Genomic DNA, 19766 nt, shown 5'->3' with positions numbered 1-19766 from the left:
CCCCCCCCCCTCAGTCCCAGGACTGGTCTCAGAACTGAGGCTGGACAACAACGGCAGCTCAGACAGTCTGCAGGCCTCCTGGGTGTCACCTGAAGGTGGTGTGGACGTCTACCTGGCGACCTTATCGGCTCTGGGGTCGACCCCGCAGGAGCACCGCCTGCCTCCCAACATCACCCGGGTAGTCTTTGTGGGTCTGACCCCCGGTCGCAGCTACCAGCTGTGTGTCAGGACCACCGCTGGAGGACAGAGCTCAGAGACCAGGACCAGCGGGAGGACAGGTAGGCCTACATGTTGCTGCTGCACGTCTTTATACAGGTGTCTCAGTCTGTAGTCTTTGTTTTAATGATAGTTGCCCGTCATGTTTCAGTCTGTAGTCTTTGTTTTAATGATAGTTCCCCGTCGTGTTTCAGTCCCTCTTGCGGTGTCGTCTCTCTCCATGATGCCTCTCGCTGACGGTAAGACACTGAGGCTCAGCTGGTCGCCCCCCAGAGGAGACTGGGAGAACTACAGCGTCCTGCTGAGGAACGGCTCGGTGGTTCTGGTGAACCAGACCGTCAGTAAACTGAGCAGACAGCACGCCTTCTCCGTCCTCGGCCTCGGTCTGGTGCCGGGTCGACTTTACGGGGCAGAGGTTACGGTTCACAGCGGCATTCTGGGTAACACGGCGCTCTGCCACGGAGGACTGGGTCAGTTCACATTCATTCACCTTTATGTTGAGTGTGTGTTGGTCACAGAGTTTACTGTGTGACCTTCACACATCTAGTACAGTAAAATGTAAAATACAAACATTGAAAGTATTTGTATATTTTGTTTCTCATGATATAATATTATTGTATGATTCGTCCCGTCAGCCCCTCGTCCTGTGCAGCAGCTGCTCGTCCGTCACGCTGATGAAACCACTCTTAGCTTTCGCTGGAGTCGGCCGGTCGGTGAATGGGACGACTTTACGTTGGTCCTCAGACAGGCGGACCCCGCCACCGTCGTGGCTCAGAGGATCCTCCCCTGGGAGGCCAGGGAGTGCACCTTTAACATCCTCACCTCAGCACGCCTCTACACCGTCACCGTGACAACCAACAGCGGCAACCTGACCAGCTCCGCCTCTGTGACCGCTCGGACCAGTACGTCTGATTTATTACATTACATGTTATGGTAGGATATGTGACAATACATGCTGTTAAAACAAAACGTTGTTTTAGCGTGTTGATCTGTGGTAAACAAAGATGGCGTCCTCTGTGCGTCCACTGTGTGTCCTCTGTGCGTCCTCTGTGCGTTCACTGTGTGTCAACTGTGTGTCCTCTGTGTGTCCTCTGTGCGTCCTCTGTGCGTCCACTGTGTGTCCTCTGTGCGTCCTCTGTGCGTTCACTGTGTGTCAACTGTGTGTCCTCTGTGTGTCCTCTCAGGTCCGGCCCAGGTCACTGGTCTGCAGGTGTCCAACCTCGGCAGCACCGACAGCCTGCAGGCGCAGTGGGAACGAGCATCCGGGGACCTGGATTCGTACCGCGTCCTGCTGGTCCACGACAGCAGCGTCATCAAGAACGAGAGTGTGGAGGGCAATGCCACCGAAATCAGCTTCCACGCTCTGAGACCCGGAGCTCTCTACAGGGTGGTGTTAACCACTGTCAGAGCCGGACACGTCTCCAGACAGACTGTAGCAGAGGGACGCACCGGTGAGACTGAGGGGGATCACATCTGTTTCTATGTTTATTTTAGATGTCCCCCCCCACAACACTGCATGTACACAGAGGTTACAGATGTTCCCCCCACAACCCACGCTGCATGTACAGTTACAGATGTTCCCCCCACAACCCACGCTGCATGTACACAGAGGAAATGAGGTTGAAGGAACAACAATATGACAACATACACACTGGGTTAAACAGTGAGATAAACACTAATACACTCAATCACACAATACATACATATACTGTAATAACAACATGTTCAACATATTATATAACAACATATACTGTAATAACAACATGTTCAACATATTATATAACACTATGTCTCCCCCCTCAGCCCCGGCTGCGGTGGGTGAGGTAACGGTCAGTAACAACGGTCGTATGGACTTCCTGAGCGTGTCGTGGCGTCCGGCTCCAGGGGAGGTGGACAATTACCTGGTGACACTGAGCGACCGCCAGAAGACGCTTCACACCGTCTCTGTTTCTAAATCCAGTCCAGAGTGTGTTTTTAACTCTCTGGTGTCCGGACGTCTCTACAACATCTCCATCACCTCCCGCAGTGGCACCCACGTGAACCACACCTTCGTCCAGGAGAGAACACGTACGTAAATCACTTACTAGGTCTGCAGGCAGCAGACCGACTTGCAGTCAGCAGACAGACCTGCAGTCAGCAGACAGACCTGCAGTCAGCACACAGACTTGCAGTCAGCAGACCGACCTGCAGTCAGCAGACAGACCTGCAGTCAGAAGACTGACCTGCAGTCAGCACACAGACTTGCAGTCAGCAGACCGACCTGCAGTCAGCAGACAGACCTGCAGTCAGCAGACCGACCTGCAGTCAGCAGACAGACCTGCAGTCAGCAGACCGACCTGCAGTCAGCACACAGACTTGCAGTCAGCAGACAGACCTGCTGTAAGCAGACAGACCTGCAGTCAGCAGACAGACCTGCAGTCAGCAGACCGACCTGCAGTCAGCAGACAGACCTGCCGTAAGCAGACAGACCTGCAGTCAGCAGACCGATCTACAGTCAGCAGACAGACCTGCCGTCAGAAGACAGATCTGCAGTCAGCAGACCGACCTGCAGTCAGCAGACCTCCCTTGGTTTATATGAACTGCTGGCTGGACGTACACATGACACAATAATAAAATTGTAATCAGTATTCAACAGTGTAATTTCACCCCTCTCCTCTCTCAGAGCCGTCGCAGGTCCAGAACCCGACAGCGACCCACGCCGCTCGGGACGACTACCTGAAGGTGTATTGGCGTCACGCCTCCGGAGACTTTGACTTCTACCAGGTGTTCATCAAACACAACAACGTGTTCCTGCAGAACAAGACGGTCCTGAAGACGCAGAACGAGTGTTTGTTTAACGGCCTGGAGTCCGGCAGACTCTACACGGTGCTGGTGAGCACCTGGAGCGGGAAGTACGAAACCACTGCCTCCACCCACGGCAGAACCTGTGAGTGACCTTCGACCCCTCTGATACACAAACACTTTACTCACCACTGGTGGGCCGAACATGTAAAGTTAAAGTTTGGCCACTTGTTGGCACCAGAGGAGACGTTACCTGATCGAAACCGCTTTACTTCAGCAACCTCAGCTGTTCTCATGTCAGCTCCCTCTTTAACATTGATTTTCTTTCAAATTGACCCTTTAAAGAGGTTAATGGACACCTGTACATGTTGATGTAAAAACTAAGAATGAAAAGCATTACAATCAAAATACTGAACAACTACCTGCAATTATCTTTAATATGGAGTCCAGTCTTTGATCAGGTTACCAGAACCAGCTCAGTTGTTACTAACACATCCTCTGCTGTCTGTCCTGCAGTCCCGGCGGCGGTCCGGTTCCTGGTTCTTGCTGGACGGGGTACCGAGGACCTGCGTGTGACGTGGTCTGCTGCTCCGGGTGACATAGATCACTACGAGGTGCAGCTGCTGTTCAACGACATGAAGGTGTTTCCTCCGATCACTCTGGGCAACGGCGTGGGAGAGTGTGTACTGTCATCGCTCACACCTGGACGGCTCTACAAGATCCTGGTTTCCACCTTCAGCGGCCCTAACCAGAGGGCCCAGTTCATCGAGGGCCGCACAGGTCAGACTCCCTGTGAGGAGGAGATAGTTTTGGTGTGACAGGGAGACAGTGTTGAACCAGCTGCTCCTCACATCTGTCCAGTCGATAAAGACTCTACAGAGCTCTTTAATCCTGCAGGTCAGAACACTAAAGAAGTTGCTGTGGTTCTTCCCTCCTCAGTTCCCAGTAAAGTGAAGAACATCCACGTCAGTAACAGCGGAGACAGCAGCAGTCTGAAGGTGAGCTGGACTCCCGGTCAGGGCGATGTGGACGGATACTCTGTGTTTCTGTCCAGACTGAACCGACAGCTGGATATCCGGCCCGTCCTCAAACACCACTACGAGGTGACCTTCAGCTCGCTGCAGCCGGGACAGATGTACCAAGTGACGGTCCAGTCGTTCAGCGGAGAGCTGCTCAACAACAACACGGCCACGGGACGCACAGGTACCACACTGTTCTACACAGTACTACACAGTACTTCTCAGTACTACTCAGTACATCCATTTATATATATATGAACAGGTCAGGAAATACAACTCATGGTTGGTCACACCGATGGTTCAGCCTTCAGGAGCAATTTAAGGAGATTCAGTTTCTTGCTGAACCTATAAAGGTGATAATAAGGTGATGTATTTATAATGCTGATACTTTAAATATTTTCGATCCATCCATCATCTTCCTCTTATCCGGGTCTCGGGGGCAGCAGGCTTAGCAGGGTACTCCAGACGTCCCTCTACCCACTAACGTTTTCCAGCTCTTCCTGGGGGACCCCGAGGCGTTCCCAGACCAGACCAGATATATAATCTCTCCAGCGTGTTCTGGGTCCACCCAGGGGCCTCTTACCAGTTGGACGTGCCCAGAAAACCTCTCGTGAACAAGCCCCCGAGATACTCCCTCGCTTGGAGCAGTGACTCAGTCCAAACCCGGAGGGAGCAATCCACCTTTTTTCGGCAGAGAACCAGCGGGTTCTTAGGTTGCCGCCACGACAGGCTCAGACGATCTTCTGACCACAACTCCTAACAGCCGCTTCCACAATGAAAGCTTTTAATATAGCTCACTCAGATTCCATGTCCCCAGCCTCCCCCGGGATGCACGGGAAATTCATCCGGAGGTGGGAGTTGAAGACCTCGCAGACAGGGGCCTCACCCAGACGTTCCCAGTTCACCCTCACTACACGTTTGGGTTTACCAGGTCTGTCCGGCAGCCTCCCCTGCCATCTGATCCAACTCACAACCAGGTGGTGATCAGTTGACAGCTCAGCTCTTCTCATTACCCGAGTGTCCAAGACATACGGCCGCAGTTCAGAAGGATACGACCACAAAGTCGATCATCGATCGTTGGCCTAGGATGTTCTGGTACCAAGTACACTTATGAACCGCCCTATGCTCGAACATGGTGTTTGTTATGGACAATCCATGACTAGCACAGCAGTCCAACAACAAAGCACCACTCGGGTCCACACCAGGCAGGCAGGCCGTTCCTCCCAATCACACCCCTCCAGGTTTCTCCATCGTTGCCCATGTGAGCGTTGGATCTGATTCACATAGGGTCTGTGAATTGCTCTTGGTCTGAACCCTCCCCTGGGATCACTTTGCCTTTAACTATTACATATTTTATAATCCTTGTGTACTTGTACTGCTGATACTGTAACTATTATATGATACATTTTATTTATTGTGTACCTGTGTTCAGTGCCCTCAGCGGTGACGGGTCTCCATGTGGAGGACATCCAGTCCACCTGCAGCCTTCAGGTGAACTGGCAGGAGGCTCTGGGTGTGTCTGACGGATACGTCCTGCAGCTTCTGGATGACCGAGGCAGTCTGGTGACAAACTCCTCTCAGCCCTCTGGACACACCAGGTTCATGTTCGACAGCCTCACCCCAGGCAAGAAGTACCGAGTCCAAGTCCAGACCACCAGCGGGGGCGTCCACAGCCCGGGGGTCAGTGCCGGGGCTCGGACACGTAAGACTTCCTTAGCATGCTTTTCTATGATGAGTTTTAGGGCCGCTGAACAGCAGTCTGAATATTTCAAGAGAGAAAAAGTAAAAAATGTTCATAGAATAAATGTAGTAATATTTCAAAAGTCATCTTTAAGTCAAGTTTTCTTTCTATCAAGAAAAGAAGTGTCTTTTATTTTGACAAAAAAGTCCGTTTTTCAAAATAAAAACTTTTGTAGAAGTTGTAATATTTCCAGCAAGAAGACGTAATAACCTGATGAATAAGTTCTTATATGTGAGCATATAATAATACAGTAGTATTATTTCCTGTCAGGTCCTGCATCCGTCACTGATCTGTCCATTAAAGCCAACACCACCACCAGTCTGTCCTTCCACTGGTCTCCACCTGACGGAGAGTTTGATGTTTATGAGATCTTCTTGTATAAAAGTGATGACTCGCTGCAGGAGAAACGCCGCGGCCAGTCCAGAAGTCAGCAGTGCTCCTTCCAGGGTCTCAGACCTGGAGCTCCCTACAGGATGGTGGTGGTGACCCACAGCGGGAAGCAGACCAACCAGTCATTGGTCTGGGCCTGGACAGGTGATGTAACCAGTCATCAAGCACTTTGTTTCTTTTTCTTTTTCTTCTGCTTCTTCTTAAAACACAACTTTCAATGTAAAGGTGACATGTATGTAGTAAAATGGCGGTGATTAAAACCTTTGTCCTGCGTCTCATCTTCAGTCCCAGCAGCCGTGGTGTCTCTGAAGGCTCATAGTGGAAACCAGTCTGATGCTCTGTTGGTGAACTGGGATCGTGGCGGTGGTGATCTGAGCGGCTACCTGCTGTCTCTGTACCCTCTCAACCCCGCCGGCGCTCAGCGGGCGCAGCAGCAGCGGCTGGGGTCAGAGGTCACAGAGTTTGTCTTCTCAGACCTGGTACCTGGTCGACAGTACCGAGCCGAGGTGCTGAGCCTCAGCGGAGAGCTGACTAACGGAGCCAGCACACTGGGGAGGACTGGTGAGATGTTACTGATGGTCCTGGAATATAATGGGACTGTTGGAATATCATAGAAGTCTGAGACATGTAGTCAAATACAAACAGAGGAAATCATCTGGAGCAGATTCATACTCCTACCCCCCTCTGATCTGTTCTTTCTGTCCTCCTCAGCTCCCAGACCTCCAACCTCCTTCCTGTTCGGGGGAGTCACCAACACCTCCCTGGAGCTCACCTGGAGCAGCCCCGTCGACTCCGACTACGACGACTTCGACCTGCAGTGGACTCCTCGGGACCGGCTGTCCGTCTTCAACCCGTACCTCAGCCGCACCTCCGGCAGCCGCATCTTGAGAGGGATGTTCCCCGGACGACTGTACACCTTTAGCCTGCGCAGCATCAGCGGCGCCACGGAACCCGGGGCTACGCCCACCTACAGCACACCCATTGACAACAGCATCCGGACCAGTAGGTGGCAGCACTTCACTTTATAATGCTTAATAATGTCCTTATTACAGCTATCAACAAACATAAAAAATACATGAATAGATTTACTCTAGAGAACTTGAGTATGTGTGTATTAATACTACATTGTGAGTATTTGTACTTGTCTGTTGCTGTAGAGCCGGAGCGAGTCCACAGCCTGCACTGCCGGCCTCAGAGCTCCACCTCCATCTCGTGCTCCTGGGCGCCACCGGAGGCCGACTACGACTCCTATACTGTCGAGTGTCTCCATCATGACTCCAAGATCCTGGTCTACTCACGCCGCACCGGCAGAGACGCCACCGCCTACCTCATCACCCAGCTGGAGCCCCACAAACGCTACACCATCTCCGTGAAGGTCATCTCGGATCGGACGACCAGCGAGGCGGCACAGGACAGCGTGGTCACCATGATTGACTGTAAGGACGATGGCATGTTCTGATACGTGAAGACATAAAGGACACGTTGACTCGTTAATGTTTGGCTCGTTAATGTTTGACTCGTTAATGTTTGACACATTAATGTTTGACTCGTTAAGTTTTGAATTGTTAACGTTTGACTCGTTAATGTTTGACACTCGACTCCTCCAGGTCCTCCGGTGCCCCCCCTCAGTACCCGGGTCAGTGACAGGTCCGCCGTGGTCACCAAGTCTTCCGTCTTCTTCACATTTAACTGCAGCTGGTTCAGTGACGTCAACGGAGCCATCAAGTTCTTCACTGTGGTGGTGACAGAGTCTCAAGGTACTACTATATATATAAACAACCCTGCAGATGCCACAAACGTTAATATTTGAGGAGAACTAATCTTAAATATTGAAGTTATTAACAATGTTGACCTTCACAGCGGCTTTTCTTGTAAAACGTCTGTTTGTAATGAATATTTGAAGATGTAGATGAGGAGCAGCCGGACCAGCGGCACCCTCTGCCCTCCTACCTGGACTATAAATCCAACAGCTCCATAAAGTCCTACCAGACCAGTTACTTCCCCAGTCGCTGTAGCGAGGGCCCCGACAGCAGCTCCAACAGCTTCCAGCTGAGTCTGGGGACGGGGATGGACTCACTGGGGGGCTCCTGTGATCACAGAGACCAGCAGAGCCCATCAGACCTGGATCCAGAGACAAGCAGAGACCTGAACCTGTTCTGTGACGGACCACTGAAACCCAAAACTGCCTACAGGTACTGAACATAGAAATCAAGGGTTTACTTGTGTCATCGCCCTAAAGGGGTTTATTCCACAACAATGACCGGCTTGCTGTACATTATCCCGCTTATTAAACGGCTACTTACTGAAGAAATCAATAATTTGACACAAAAACGATCCTCCGGAGTCCGACATCGGAACTGTGTCCATAGCAACAGTCTGTTATACTTAGCAACGGTTTGTTATACATACAGTGGCAACGATCTGTTATACTTAGCAAAGGTCTGTTATACTTAGCAACGGTCTGTTACACATAGCAACGGTCTGTTATACATATCAACGGTCTGTTATACGTAGCAATGGTCTGTTATACTTAGCAATGGTCTGTTACACATAGCAGCAGTCTGTTATACATAGCAACGGTCTGTCATACTTAGTAATGGTCTGTTATATGTAGCAATGGTCTGTTATACGTAGCACCGGTCTGTTATACTTAGCAACGGTCTGTTATACGTAAAAACGGTCTGTTATACATAGCAACTGTCTGCTAAAAATAACAACGGTCTGTTATACATAGAAACGGTCTGGCGAGGACTTGTTGTGTGACCTGTTGTGTAAACTGCTCTGAAACCCCCGTATTGTCAATCTAGCTAGGAAAGCCATCCATCCTCTGAATGCTCTAGGTCTCTAGTTTGTGGCTGTAAAGTTTCATGGGGCTGTGATTATCCTAGAGGTCACCACAGGTCGTTTTATACAGTGAGGACAATGAAATGTCTACTATGGGGACTAACATCATCACACATGAATACTGTTGGGCTCATTGGATCCACAAGAGTCTCAGCTTTACAGTGATACCTAATTTATGTAATTCAAGACTCTTTAGGGACCCATAGAGCCTATTTTCATTCACATATCTGGAGGTCAGAGGTCAAGGGACCCCTTTGAAAATGGACATGACAGTTTTTCCTCACTAAAATCTAGTGTAAGTTTGGAGCGTTATTTAACTTCTTTCATGACAAGCTAGTATGACATGGTTGATACCAATGGATGTCCTTATTTATATGGAGTGGTGAATGTGTCCTGGTAAAGTGATGGAGTCACTTTGTTCGTGTTTTCAGACTCAGTGTTCGAGCGTTCACTCAGCTGTTTGATGAAGACCAATCAGACTTCAGCTCTCCTCTGTACAGCGACACCTACCTGTCTCTACCTGTGGTCACCGAGGCAGGTGAGCTTCACTCTTTCCACCATCACACATTCACACCAACATATTCCAGATGCCTGTACTGCTTATAGATCTGCATAGTTATAAATATTCATAATGATTTTATAACCGTAATCAGAACGCATTATAAAGCATTTTATAATGACATGAAGGTTAAGTATCATAATACTTCATATTGCTGGTCACTCACTGTTTATGCATGCCCATGGTTGAAGAGTTCCTCAGCCACCATGTTAACATGTTTCTCTAGATGAGATTCTATCAGCAGACACATATTTGACTCATTAAGCTGTGACGAAGAGTCCTGACAGACCTGCTGATTAAACACCTTTATGTGACTGAATGTGTTGACGGTGTTATTTTCTCCACAGAGCCTCTGAGCGGTGTGATCGAGGGCGTCAGTGCCGCGATGTTCCTCGTCGTCATGATGGCGGGAGTCATCGCTCTGCTGGTCTGCAGACAAAAGGCCCACAAAGTGTGAGTATCCACAAACTGAAGGTTGTTCAGAGGATTATTCTGCCTCCACTTAACGCTCCAGCCTTCATCTAAAACAGTACCGTGAGTTAACTTACCTGCTTGTCCTGGTTCCTGTGTACGCTGTGGATAAAAGACATTATCAACGTTACCTGATGGTGTTTGTGCTGCATTTGGGTCCATACCACACCCGTTACACTAACACTAGCTAGCTAGCTAACTTAGCTATGTTCCATGTCACCAACACTAGCTAATAGATAACACACCTGTGTGATGCTGCTGTGTTTCAGAGTTCAAGAGAGAACGACAGTCAGGATGAATGTGAGGAGAGAGAGGAGTGCACCATCAGGAGTCCACCTGGGAGTCAGAGGGTAAAATACTGCATATACTACAACATACTGTACTGTAGTACTAACACTAACAATACTACTGTAGTACACAGATTATAATGCATATGCATGCAGCAGTACACAGCTGATAATACTGCATACTAACACTAATAATACTACTGTATACAGCTGATTATAAGATAAGATAATCCTTTATTAGTCCCACAGCGGGGGAATTTGCAGAATTACAGCAGCAAAGAGGACAGTGCAAACAAGAGGCATCAGTAAAAAACAAAAATAAGCTATAATAGTCCTCGAGGTTTTCAACTTCCACCTCCAGAAGATCTTTTGTGCATCCCGAGGGAGGCTGGAGACATGGAATCTGAGTGGGAACACTTTGAGGATCTCCTGAACCTGACCAACACGTCCTCCGTTGAGGAGGCAGAGTTTGGAGACTCGGGGGACGGCTTGTCCATATCCTTGGCAGAGGTCGCTGAGGTAGTCAAAAAGCTCCCTCAGCGGCAAGACGCCGGGGATGGATGAGATTCACCCTGAGATGCTGAAGGCTTTGGTCATTGTTGGGCTGTCTTGGCTGACGCGCCTCTTCAGTGTCGCGTTGAGGTCGGAGACAGTGCCTGTGGAATGGCAGACCGGGATGGTGGTTCCCATTTTTAAAAAGGGGGACCGGAGGGTGTTCTCACAATTATCACATTGCTAAGCCTCTCTGGGAAAATGTATTCTAGAGTGCTGGAAAGGAGGTTCTGACCGATTGAACATCAGATCCAGGAGGACCAATGCGGATTCCCTCCTGGCCGTGGAACAGTGGACCAGCTCTTTACCCTCGCAGGGCTGTTGGAGGGGTCATGGGAGTTTGCCCATCAAGTCTCCATGAGTTTTGTGGACTTGGAAAAGGCTTATGACCGTGTCCCCCAGGGAGTCCTGTGGGGAGTACTGCGGGAATATGGGGTACCGGGGTCGTTGTTACGAGCCATCCGGTCCTTGTTTAACCAAAGTGAGAGCTGCTACCGTATTCTCGTTTCCGGTGGGTGTTTAGCCTCCACCAGGGTTGTCCCTTGTCACCGATCCTGTTTGTGATTTTCATGGACAGGATCTCAAGGCCCAGCCGGGGGGAGAAGAGTCTCCGGTTAAGTGACCTCAGAATTGGGTCTCTGCTCTTTGCAGATTATGTGGTTCTGTTGGCTTCATCAGACCGAGACCTTCAACAGCACTGGGGCGGTCTGCAGCCGAGTGTGAAGCAGTCGGGATGAGAGTCAGTACCTCCAAGTCTGAGCTCCTGGTTCTCTGCTGGAGAACAGTGGATTGCACGATTGGGAGCTGAGCCGGAAGGCAAAGCTCTTGATTTACCGGTCCATTTACGTTCCAGCCCTCACCTATGGTCTTGAGCTTTGGGTCGTGACCGAAAGAGGCTGGGCTCAGCCTTAGAGATAGGGTGAGGAGCTCAGACATCCGGAGGGAGCTTGGACTAGAGACCCTGCTCCTTCACCTCTAAAGGGACCAGCTGAGGTTGTTCAACATCTGATCAGGATCCTCCTGGACGCCTCCGTTTGGAGGTTTTCTGGGCACGTCCAACTGGTAAGAGGCCCCGGGGTAGACCCAGAACATGCTGGAGAGATTATATATCTGGTCTGGTCTGGAAACGCCTCGGGGTCCCCCAGGAAGAGCTGGAAAACGTTGCTGAGGAGAGGGACGTCTGGAGTACCCTGCTAAGCCTGCTGCCCCCGAGACCCGGATAAGAGGAAGAACACAGATGGATGGATTAGTACTACTAATAATAACTGCCACTAAAAGCAAGATGTCATATATATAAGTAAACAACAGGAGTCAAACTGAACCAATGATCAACAGGTGATTTGGACTGATTTTGCTGACACAGCAGACATTAATAACAACAGTTAACAGCACTCCTTTCTCCCTGCGAGCTGAGTCAGTCTGTGGTTCTTTGTGTTGACTCAGAGAGTAGATCCTTTAGAGGCTGAGGTGTGTCAGGGTTTGTTTCATACTGATCATCATTATTCATCAGCATGTTGAAACACATGTTTAACCTCTGTTCCTCATTTTACTCCTCAGAAACCGTCGAGTCTCAAGGTGAGAAATCCAAACGTCTCCTCTGTTACACTCTGTGGTTTCAGCACTTTGTCTTCTTATTAAAACATTTACTTTGTGTCCTTCAGTCCCATCAGGATCCTGAACTTTGAGTGTCACTACAATAAACTGCAGGCCGACTCCAACTACCTGCTGTCAGAGGAGTACGAGGTCAGTCAACACATATTTTATATATAATATATACACCGATCAGCCATAACATTAGGTCAGCATGGGCACCCTGACTTGTCTGCAGCTACGCAGCCCCATACGCAACAAACTGCAATGGACTGTGTGTTCTGACACCTTTCTATCAGAACCAGCATTAACTTTTTCAGCAATTTGAGCTACAGTAGCTCTTCTTTTGGATCGGACAACACGGGCCAGCCTTTGCTCCCGTGCATCAATGAGCCTTGGGTCTGACTCTGTCGCCGGTTCAACGGTTTTCCTTCCTTGGACCACTTTTGGTAGGTCCTGACCACTACAGACCGGGAACATCCCACAGGAGCGGCAGTTTTGGAGATGATCTGACCCAGTCGTCTAGCTATCACAATTTGGCCCTTGTCAAAGTCGCTCACTTCCTTACGCTGGCCCATTTTTTCTGCTTCCAACACAAAGTTCAAAGTTCAAAATCTTCACTTGCTGTCTGATATATCCCAACCCCATCCTGCCATTGTAACGAGATAATCAATGTTATTCACTTCACCTGTCAGTGGTCTTAATGTTATGGCTGATCGGTGTATATATACTGTATACTGTATACAGTATACAGTATACAGTATACAGTATACAGTATACAGTATGTATGTGTGTGTGTGTGTGTTTAAAGAAGCACTATCAGACTTAGAGATAAAAAACACTCAACACATACAACAGAATGAGACAGATTCATTGCAGAGATGACCAGGCTTCATGTTTTATATGTTCTATTACATCGTGTTCAAATGACACTGTGGGGTTATCTGTCATAAAGAGAATATACCTCTGCCTCATACTAAATATTATAAATATGACTCCTCACCACTTAGTAACCTATCTGTCTCCTACTACAGATTACCTGATCTGAGGTCTGTGGTCAGACAGCAGGACGTTTTTATTTACAGATAATTCTCCTAAAAAGATGCTTGAGCTGATCACCAGTCAGAGATGATGCAGACAGAAAACTGTTTATCTAACTATTTATCAAATAGATTATTGGTGATTATTGGGTTAGTTTTTGATTTTATAACATTATTTCGGGAAGTACAATAACCAATTAAATCCTAATGTATTATTTGCTGATATGCATTTAAATAAATGAAGGAATCATTTCACATCTATTTTACTTTTACTCTGGTCTGTGCTGTTTTCTTCAGGACCTGAAGGACGTCGGTCGTAATCAGCCGCTGGACTCGGCTCTGCTGCCAGAGAACCGCGGCAAGAACCGATACAACAACATCCTGCCCTGTGAGTCACATTAAACAACGTATACTGATAAGAAGTAAAAGTCAATAGTTCATTCCAGCAGCAGAGCATTACGCTTCTGCCATTTTGGACTGAAAGCGACTACCAGACGCCAGTAAAACGTCCGCCTACAAAGAGCCGTACAAAAGTAAAACTACATTAATTCTATTCTATTGTCGTATTTAATGTCTCTACTGAAATGTCCTGTGTTGAACAGTAAAAATATTATAAATATTCATACTATTATAACTATTTACTTATTTATTTAGTAAACTTTTTGCCCGGCTGCTTCGCAGAGGAGCATAAAGTGAGCGATGGACATAAATGGAAGTTAGAAAAATCCAGCTCACAGATTCTGAGAGCAATCTCAAACCTTTTCATGTCAAGGATCCAAAATGGAGTCCAATAGACCACAGACCATGGATGTAGAAGAGGTTGTGTCCTGTGCTTTTGTCCTGCCTGTTACTAAATATCCCACAACTCCATTAAATTCTGTTGATGTCATGCTACTAGCACTACTAGCTACTGGCCGATAGCCGGTTGTTTGGGAACAGAGACGTTAATACATCCACCACGGTACAGGCTGACAGCATACAGCCCATGGGTGTATTAGAAGATAATAAAAGTGATGAATTGCAGCCCATATATCCATTATTACAGACGCATACAGCTAGCAGGAAGCTGGCAGAACCGGATATGTCATATGAGCGTGCAGGGCGGTGCAGTCCCGTGGGTCTGATGCACGTTCATTATAGCGAGGAAAATAACTCTGGATTCAGCTGTTAGTTAATTTCACTACTTTTAGGACATAATGATTTAAATTAGGGCTATTTAAGTGTTACTACTGGGAAGTTGATTTACTGTATATCCTCTGATTTACAGACGTCGCTTTATACTCATTGGTGTTTTCAGTCCAAAATGGCAGCAGCGCTACCGCAGTGTCATCTAGGGGCTGTTGTCAGAAAAGCACCGGAGTTTCACCTCTTTGCTTCTAAACTGTTTGGTGACACGTTACCAGACAGAGAAGAAGAAGACAGACGTGTTAACAGACAGAGAAGAAGAAGTCCTCCTGTGTTTTTCTGACTCTGTTTCTGTGTTCAGATGACTCCACCAGGGTGAAGCTGTCCTACGTGGATGATGATCCGTGCTCCGACTACATCAACGCCAGCTACATGCCCGTAAGATGTTGTTTCTGCTTCCTGTATCACCTGAAGCGCTGAACTAAAGTTCCTCTGTGTGTTTCAGTTTTAACGTTCCTCTGTGTGTTTCAGGGGAATAACTTCCGGCGGGAGTACATCGCCACTCAGGGTCCTCTGCCAGGAACTAAAGATGATTTCTGGAAGATGGTTTGGGAGCAGAACGTCCACAACATGGTGATGGTGACTCAGTGTGTGGAGAAAGGCAGGGTGAGTGTATTACTACTACTACTACTACTACTACCAGGTGTATTCTGTGTGAAGGTCCGGCAGTACTGAAGTGTACTCCTCTTCCTCACCTGTGTCCAGGTGAAGTGTGACCACTACTGGCCCTTCGACCAGGACCCGCTGTACTACGGAGACCTGATCATCCAGATGTTGTCAGAGTCTGTTCTTCCTGAGTGGACCATACGAGAGTTCAACATCTGCAGCGTACGTTGCATTAAATCATCAGCTCATGTTTCATTATTTAAGGAGAGAGGAGAGGGGGACGTCTTCTTTACTTCTCTAGGTTTAGGCAAAAAAACAGTTAAGTTTTGGGGAAAAACACCATGTTTTGGTTTAAAATAACTACAAACACAAAGACAACTACACATTGGTAGTTTCACACGGGATGCGAACTCTGGTCTCCTGGGTGAATATCCTGTGTTTTGTGTCCCATCGATCGTCCAACCTGCACACCTGTCTATACTACAGCACCTGACTTCCTCTTCTGCTGACTAGAGGTCGTTGTCGTCTTCTTTTATACCTTCTTTCAGTGATCGACCATGTTAATAGATGATAAAACCTACTAGTGGGTGTAGTAGGCCCCTACCGACCCACATCTATGGGGCTTATAGCCACTGATAACATCTATTTAATAGTTTACTGGTGTGGAAGTAGTCAAATATAATTATAAAAATGGTGAAATCAGACTATAAAACAGACCGAATATAAAATATGTTTGTGTGTGTGTTAGGAGGAGCAACTGAGTGTCACTCGGCTGGTCCGTCAGTTTCACTACACCGTGTGGCCGGATCACGGCGTCCCAGAGACAACACAGTCTCTGATCCAGTTCGTCCGGACTGTCCGGGACTACGTCAACAGAAGTCCTGGATCTGGACCCACCGTGGTCCACTGCAGGTACATCACAAGGACACAAACACTGTCATGAAGGACTTCACACCAAATCCACTTAAGTAAATGACGTATTACACTATGTGATGATCCCAGTCACAGTCTGAAGTGTTCATTCCAACAGAATTTATTTAAATCCACTAATTCTGTCCTCTGGACCCCAGAAACATCTGTCAGGGTCATATGAGACAATCTGCCCCCAAACATCACACATTCACCCCCCCCATCACCTCGCCATGTCGTGGTCCCCCTTGAGAAGCCTCTCATGAGACAGAATCCTGTTTATTATTGGTTGATTGTTAGATCCAGTGTTTTTTGACTGGAGTTTGGTGTGTGTGTGTCAGTGCCGGTGTGGGTCGTACAGGGACCTTCATCGTTCTGGATCGAGTGCTGCAGCAGCTGGAGACCAAGGACATGCTGGATATCTACGGCGCCGTCTTTGACCTGCGACTCCACCGATCACACATGGTGCAGACGGAGGTAGGACGCCGCCGGCAGCAGGGAATTATGGGTGTTTTACTCTGTGTGTTTACAGTGATTCAACTCAACGTTGTGTGACCTACAGGATCATCTCTGTGGTCCACAGACCTCCATCAGTGTTAATGTGACGTAGTTTCTCCTCCACCTCCTCAGGGTCAGTATACATACCTCCATCAGTGTGTTCGTGACGTTCTCAGAGCCAGGAAGCTCCGCAGTGAGCAGGAGAACCTCCTCCACCCCGTCTATGAAAATGTGAACTACAACTTCCAAAGAGGTGAGTGATCATCAGACTATATGTATACATATACAGTATACATATGTATTTATATATGTATATATATGTAAACATATGTATACTGTATATGTATAAATATATATACATATACTGTATACATATGTATGTATACATAGATATGTAGATACATATACTGTATATAAATATATTGATCTTCTTCCACAGAGACGCTGTCCAGCAGACGTTAAAAATTGTATTGACTTCTGATCGATGTGATTGACTACTGATAGATGTGATTGATTACTGACTGATGTGATTGACTACTGATCGATGTAATTGAATACTGATCGATGTGATTGATTACTGATCGATGGGATTGACTATTGATCGATGTGATTGATAACTGATCGATGTGATTGATTACTCAGTGATGTGATTGACCACTGATCGATGTGATTGATTATTGATCTATCTAATTGATTACTGATCGATTTGATTGATTATTGATCTATCTAATTGATTACTGATCGATGTGATTGATTACTGATCGATGTGAGTGACTACTGATCGATGTGATTGATTACTGAACGATGTGATTGACTACTGATCGATGTGATTGATTACTGATCAATGTGATTGATTACTGATCAATGTGATTGACTACTGATCGATGTGATTGATTATTGATCTATCTGATTGATTACTGATCGATGTGATTGACTACTGATCCAATGTGATTGATTATTGATCTATCTGATTGATTACTGATGGATATGATTGATTACTGATCGATGTGAGCGACTACTGATCGATGTGATTGATTGCTGATCGATGTGATTGATTACTGATCGATGTAATTGATTACTGATCAATGTGATTGATTACTGATCAATTTGTTAAGCTCTAGGGGAATGAGGGAAACATGGCAATTCTATTTTTATATCAGTGTTTATATTTGAAGCATCAGATGTTTCCCAATAGAGAAAAACTTTATTTATAATATATAATATAATTTATATACACGAAGCACCAGCTCTGTAGTTTATTGTAATTTATATATAATAAGCGATTGATGATGAATGGGTGGATTACTGTATGAAGGGACTACATGTTATACAGATGTTACACAGATGTAATACAGATGTTACACAGATGTTATACAGATGTTACAGGTGTTTTCTGTTCCAAACTGATCCTACCATTAGAACATTAGAACCTTCATGATTTAGTACAGGCCTGTTGGATCAGACTCCCAGGTGTTCCTTATAAACTGGACACTGAGTTTATACACTAATATACAGAATACAGTCCCCCAGTGTATCACGTATAATCAGTATATAAACATGTAATGAATGTTTAGTAACAGACTATAATATATGTATTTTATATTATTACAGCTGTGTTTTCTCATTTATTATCTTTTTATACAGCAGACAACACTTCTGTCTGTCCACAGGAGGAGTTATAGTTGTAATAAATACATTAATAAGCACTTATTATCATCTGTTTCTGATTATACATGATAGATAGGGGACCCGTGAGCACTACGTAATAACTTGAAGATCAATTCAGTTAATTTTTATATCGTGTATAGCGTATCTCTGTGTGACAGTAAATATTGATGATGATAAACACTGAAATACGTCGGCAGGTTTTATTTATTAAGAGATGAACATGTAGAAACTGTTGTGATCACGTTTGATCTGATTCACGTTGTTGTTCACTGAAATGTGTGACATCACAACTGTAAACCAATGAGAAGAGCAGACATGTCTCATGTGACATCACATCTGTCACTCATAATAAGAAGCTTTTTTAATGTTCATTATAAACATTAATGTTTGAGTGTTAAAGGTCAGATTATTTTTTTAATCATAAATGTATGTAAGATATCATTTAAAGTGTGTATTATGTATTTTATTTTTTACCACCACATGAACTGTACTTTATTTTGTAAGAACATTTCCTGTATGTGAGAGCAGTTAATTAAACACCACAGAAGAAGAAATATTTCTCTGATTATTCATAATTGACTCATACGTGTCCCAACATGACTGAACAGTCACTTATTCCTCTAAGGAACCCTTAACTACATTTAAGGACCAGGCGGGGAATGTTAAAGCCTTTTACTGAAGTACTGCACTTCAGTAGGCTACACATTCAAAGTACTTGTACTTTACTAGAATATTTCCATGTTCTATTACTAATAGGTAATAGGTAATATTGTATTTTTTACTCCACTACATTTATCTGACAGCTTTAGTTACTTTACAGATGACTAGTTTTCAGAAACATCAGATATATTAGTAAAACACTGACAGGGAACATTCTACTGACACAGCAATAACTGACTTTAAATACATTTAGATGATAATACTGACATACTTTTACTTCAGTAAGGTTTTGAATGCAGGACTTTTACTCGTAGTGGAGTATTTTCATAGTGTAGTATTAGTATTTTTACTTGTAGTAGCCTACAGTATTTTCATAGTGTGGTATTAGTACTTTTAGTTGTAGTACAGTATATTCACAGTGTGGTATTAGTATTTTACTTGTAGTGGAGTATTTTGACAGTATGCTTTTAGTACTTTTACTTGTAGTGGAGTATTTTCACAGTGTGGTATTGTAGTGGGGTATATTCACAGTGTGGTATTAGTATTTTACTTGTAGTAGAGTATTTTCACAGTGTGGTATTAGTACTTTTAGTTGTAGTAGAGTATTTTCACAGTGTGGTATTTGTATTTTACTTGTAGTAGAGTACATTCACAGTGTGGTATTTTCACAGTGTGGTATTAGTATTTTTACTTGTAGTAGAGTATTTTCACAGTGTGGTATTAGTACTTTTTGTTGTAGTGGAGTACTTT

The 19766-nt window shown here is 45.9% G+C and overlaps 1 protein-coding gene across 1 annotated transcript in view; it reads left to right on the top strand.

Annotated features, from left to right (window-relative positions):
- Window positions 1-18910, top strand: part of LOC141766418 (receptor-type tyrosine-protein phosphatase beta-like) — a 33671-nt gene extending 14761 nt beyond the window's left edge. The window contains exons 7-34 of the mRNA XM_074633286.1: window positions 15-278; window positions 411-686; window positions 852-1118; window positions 1401-1667; window positions 2020-2283; window positions 2879-3142; window positions 3514-3777; window positions 3937-4200; window positions 5449-5718; window positions 6028-6291; window positions 6433-6708; window positions 6859-7149; window positions 7305-7583; window positions 7755-7904; window positions 8051-8339; window positions 9423-9529; window positions 9898-10003; window positions 10291-10371; window positions 12418-12435; window positions 12522-12603; window positions 13788-13878; window positions 14977-15053; window positions 15147-15281; window positions 15381-15503; window positions 16030-16193; window positions 16532-16667; window positions 16821-16941; window positions 17128-18910. Coding sequence (XP_074489387.1) covers window positions 15-278; window positions 411-686; window positions 852-1118; window positions 1401-1667; window positions 2020-2283; window positions 2879-3142; window positions 3514-3777; window positions 3937-4200; window positions 5449-5718; window positions 6028-6291; window positions 6433-6708; window positions 6859-7149; window positions 7305-7583; window positions 7755-7904; window positions 8051-8339; window positions 9423-9529; window positions 9898-10003; window positions 10291-10371; window positions 12418-12435; window positions 12522-12603; window positions 13788-13878; window positions 14977-15053; window positions 15147-15281; window positions 15381-15503; window positions 16030-16193; window positions 16532-16667; window positions 16821-16941; window positions 17128-17150 — 5213 coding nt within the window. The 3' untranslated portion in view covers window positions 17151-18910. The remainder of the gene's footprint in view (window positions 1-14; window positions 279-410; window positions 687-851; window positions 1119-1400; window positions 1668-2019; window positions 2284-2878; window positions 3143-3513; window positions 3778-3936; window positions 4201-5448; window positions 5719-6027; window positions 6292-6432; window positions 6709-6858; window positions 7150-7304; window positions 7584-7754; window positions 7905-8050; window positions 8340-9422; window positions 9530-9897; window positions 10004-10290; window positions 10372-12417; window positions 12436-12521; window positions 12604-13787; window positions 13879-14976; window positions 15054-15146; window positions 15282-15380; window positions 15504-16029; window positions 16194-16531; window positions 16668-16820; window positions 16942-17127) is intronic.
- Window positions 18911-19766: the final 856 nt, after the last annotated feature.

The sequence above is a fragment of the Sebastes fasciatus genome, chromosome 4 (genome assembly GCF_043250625.1).
Source record: "Sebastes fasciatus isolate fSebFas1 chromosome 4, fSebFas1.pri, whole genome shotgun sequence".
Lineage (NCBI taxonomy): Eukaryota > Metazoa > Chordata > Actinopteri > Perciformes > Sebastidae > Sebastes > Sebastes fasciatus.
The sequence above is the reverse complement of the archived record's forward strand: the minus strand, read 5'-3'. Positions and strand labels throughout refer to the sequence as shown.